Source organism: Pantherophis guttatus, chromosome 10, assembly GCF_059756535.1.
Source record: "Pantherophis guttatus breed Tessera chromosome 10, ASM5975653v1, whole genome shotgun sequence".
Classification (NCBI taxonomy): Eukaryota; Metazoa; Chordata; class Lepidosauria; order Squamata; family Colubridae; genus Pantherophis; species Pantherophis guttatus.
The window spans coordinates 9,067,229-9,071,296 of record NC_142072.1 but is presented as its reverse complement, the minus strand read 5'-3'; the positions used below and the strand labels follow the sequence as shown (position 1 = coordinate 9,071,296).

General features: G+C 43.8%; 1 protein-coding gene across 1 annotated transcript in view; it reads right to left on the bottom strand.

Annotated features, from left to right (window-relative positions):
- Positions 1 to 1,929: 1,929 nt before the first annotated feature.
- GRAMD1A (GRAM domain containing 1A) overlaps positions 1,930 to 4,068 on the bottom strand; it is a 63,405-nt gene continuing 61,266 nt past the window's right edge. Inside the window, 1 exon segment of the mRNA XM_087876387.1 lies at positions 1,930 to 4,022. Coding sequence (XP_087732513.1) covers positions 3,954 to 4,022 — 69 coding nt within the window. The 3' untranslated portion in view covers positions 1,930 to 3,953.

Below are 4,068 nucleotides of genomic sequence, written 5' to 3'. Positions count from 1 at the left end.
TTTCCGGGAACTTCTAAGATCCTGGATCTAGTTGGATCCTGCAACCAACACTACCTTTATTGTTAAGTTTTGTAGGAAGTTAGCACCCACCCACCTCTCCTAGAAGAATGAAATATTCTAGGAAATATTAAAGAGGCAGAATATTATATTTCCCTGGCTGAGAAAAGGAGAAACATATTTTCAAAGAGAAAGCAGCTTCCTGAAGCTCCCTGCCCCCACCCCCTTCAGCTCCAGGGTGATGGGATTAAGACATGGCCCTCAGGACATGATAGGATTAGCTCTCTACCCATCTCACCACATGGCACCTGGGATGATTACATCACCCAGCAAGGCTCAACCAAGCCTGGGACACAGATAGTCTACAAAGTTAGCTAAGACCCCAGCTCCTCGGAAGTCTGACAGCCAATGGGATACATTTCTTGTACAGGAACAGGAAACGCTAAGGCAGGGCCCAAGAGAGTGTATAAATATATCCCTCTCTCCACTCCATGTGCCTTTTTGTTGAGGACCTCAAACCATGTGGTCCTGTCCACCCTGTCCATTAAAAACCATCTTTCCAAACAGCCACCATGTTTCCAGTGTCTTTCTCCCCACTTGGAACTGAACCCAGATGGACATTTCTTCCAACAGTTTCTAATAACAGAATCTTTGCAAGTCTGAAAGCACTTTTCCCCTCCCTTATTTTTTACTTTCCAGAGAATTGGGGACAGTCCCCTTTTGAGATGCTTTCTTCACTCCCATTCCTTCTGTGAGCAGACATCCCTTATCTAACCAGTATCTGGACTACCTGTCTCCAAAAAAGATTATTTTTACACCCCTTGTGAGCTCCACCCCTTTTTTATGTCCTTGTGGCATCAGGGCACACGTGCAAAAGGGGTGGGGCATGCATTTCAATCCTGCTTTTGTCCATCTCGTGGACAAAATGGAATGCAAAAACAGTTTTAAAAAGCATCTGCTGAGTTTTGGGAAAGAAGAGGGGATGAGAAAGAAACTCAAGATAAACCCAGCTTGACTTTCTTCGGTATAAGGTAGACGAGTTTTCAAGATTCTGTTACAACACACACTGCAACAATAAAGTGAAATTCCAGTAATGCTAGATGTGTCTGATTCCCAAACTGGCCCCCTCGCATCCTGGACATAAACTGTTTCAACTCCTACCCTCAAAACGATGCTATAGAGCACTGCACACCAGAACAACTAGACACAAGGACAGTTTTTTCCTGAATGCCATCACTCTGCTAAATGAATAATTCCCTCCACACTGTCAAACTATTCACTAAGTCTGCATTACTACTACTATTAATCTTCTCATCGTTCCTATCACCCATATCCTCCCACTTATGACTGTAACTTTGTTGCTTGTATCCTTATTTATTTATTTATTTGTTTGTTTTAATTTGTATACCGCCCTTCTCCAGCAGGACTCAGGGTGGTGAACAGCCAGAATAAAACAGAACATACAAAATTTAAAAACAGTTTAAAAATAATTAAATATTTTTGGCCGCAATTTAAAACAACCCAATTAAAATCAATTAAATTTAACCAAAAACTGTGGGATCAAGCCAGCCCACATAAATATTATGATTTATATTGTTTCCTAGTATGATTTGATTGCTCATTTGTACCTTATGACTATCATTAAGTGTTGTACCTTATGATTCTTCACGAATGTATCTTGTCTTTTTATGTACACTGAGAGCTTATGCACCAAAGACAAATTCCTTGTGTGTCCAATCACACTTGGCCAATAAAGAATTCTATTCTGTTCTGTTCTATTCTATTCTATAAAAGGTTGACATTGGTCTTGCAAGCCATAGAGAGAGAAATGTACGCACAGTGGGAGGGAAAAGCAAGGCAGACGTATTTTGACAAAACATTTTTTAAAAACACATCCCTCCCCAAAAGGACATACACGAGGACATGGCAAACTCCGATCCACGGTCTTTATTTCACTCCCTAATAAATAAGCCCTGGCATTTTTTCTGGAACTGCAAACACACTGGATTATTAATACTGAACAGACCTACAAAACTGAAGGAAAGAGACCGCCCCTCCCCCCCAACCCCAGTTTTAATGGGGGACGGGTAAAAAAAAAAGGGAGAGGGCCTGAATACCTGGGTCTCCCAGGTTTTTTGGGGGGAAAGGGAACACAGAGTTGACAGACACACAACCCCCTCTCCAGGAGGAGGCAGATTTAATGCCCCCTCCCTGCTGGCGGCAGTATATTTGAAGGGCTTAGAGGCCGAGATTGGCAGTGAAACTCTACTTTATAGTGACAATACAGCTTCTTGGTGGGAAGGCAAAGGCCCAGCTGTTGTCCAGGCTCCCGTGGGGCACACGTGGCATGCTGCACAGGCTTTAAAAAAAAATAAAACCCCAGATGGAACCACCATTCTTGACTGCACCCAGATACGACGTTCCCTAAAAAGCACCATTTGGAGAATAATGTACTAAATGGTCTTGGTTTGCATGGCACACCAAAACAAATGCCTAGTGAATGAGAACAAAACGTTCGCACTTTGCCAAGTCCTCTCAATAACGATATATTTGTTTGCTAACCCCATTTTTCCAAATTCAAAAAAAAGGTGTGCCATTTGAGGTTTTGGAATACTTTATACCTCTAATACTTTATCCCTTGGCTGCAAAGTCCATTTTCAATCAATCTCAAATGGTGAGATTTATCTGGCTATTAGGTGTTTCTGGTTCAGATTTTACACACAGTAAAGTCATGGTTTTTCAATCTTTAGCAATATTAAGATGTCTGGACTTCAGCTCCCAGAATTTCCCCATGCTGGCTGGGGAATTGTGCGAGTTGGAAGTCCAGATATCTTAAAAAGTTGTCAAGGTTAGAAACCTTGCATTGAGTTCATGACTGGCTATGCACAGGGGGAAAAACAGGTGTGCTCTTTAAACAGGCATCTGGCTTTAGTGTTGCGTAAATACAGTCCCAAGAGGAGCAGATGTCAGCTGATAACTTTTGGAAGTCCAAATACTACTTTGAAAAAAAAGGGTTGGACTGGACTCCAGCAAAATAGGTATCTATAGAGAACTGCTGGTGTATGTTATCTTTCAAAGTTCCAAGGATACTTCACAGGTGACCCCCTTGTTCAGAAAGTTTTCTGTGTTAATAGATGCCATCAGCAAGATGCTGTAATCCAGTCCCCCTTGCTTTTTCTGTGTGTGTGAAAATGCAGGAGCTGAAAAGCCTTTACCCTATGGCAGAGGTAATTGGTTGGGAAAATCCCTTTTAACCACGTGGACAATCGACCCACTGAACGGGAGGAAAGACAGGGCAGGGAAGCAGCAGGGAAGAGAGCTGGAGAAGGAATGAACCCCCTTGGAGCCTCTGAATTGCTTTCGCCCCACCATCAGTTCATGATCGCTTGTGCGTTAAGAGAGAGACAGAGACAGAGACACAGAAAGAGAGAATGGCAGAAGTTGGTTCTTTGCTGTCCTCCATTAGGGTATCTTAGCTGCTGAGTGAAGTTTCAGGGTAAAAAGAGAGATCCCGGCTCCAGAGGCCATCCCCCTCCCCAAAACTGATCCCACCCTCCTTCCTCCCCAAACAATAGCTGGTTAAAAAAAAAAAAGAACCAGTGCCAGGATACAGGAAAATCAAGGATTCTCGGGGGACAGGGACCTGGGTACAATATAAATAGCACTGAAGTGGGGGAAAGGGATAAAGAGGAGTCCCTACAGGAACGATCCCAGGGAGAATGATCCAAGAGAGATGTTCCCGGCAAAAACCAAGCGATCCATCGCTACCAGTGGCTCGCTCTCTCGAGGATAATGTCCAAGGTGATGGATCTGGCGAGGAGTACACAATGCTGTCTCCTCCCACAGGAGGCCCACGCCAATGGTTCGACAAGTTTCTGAGATGGATCTCAGGAGTCTTCTTTCTGGTAACTCGGCAACCTCTTCAAAAGAGAGAGAGGGAGGAAGATCTTGAGGCTTCACTCTGGTTCCAACGGGGGCTCTGCCACCAGGATGCCTTGCTGCAGCTTCTCAAGGGAGAGCTTCATCTGGTGGAAAAGAGAAGAATCGGTTATTCCCCAAAGAGGAAAGCCT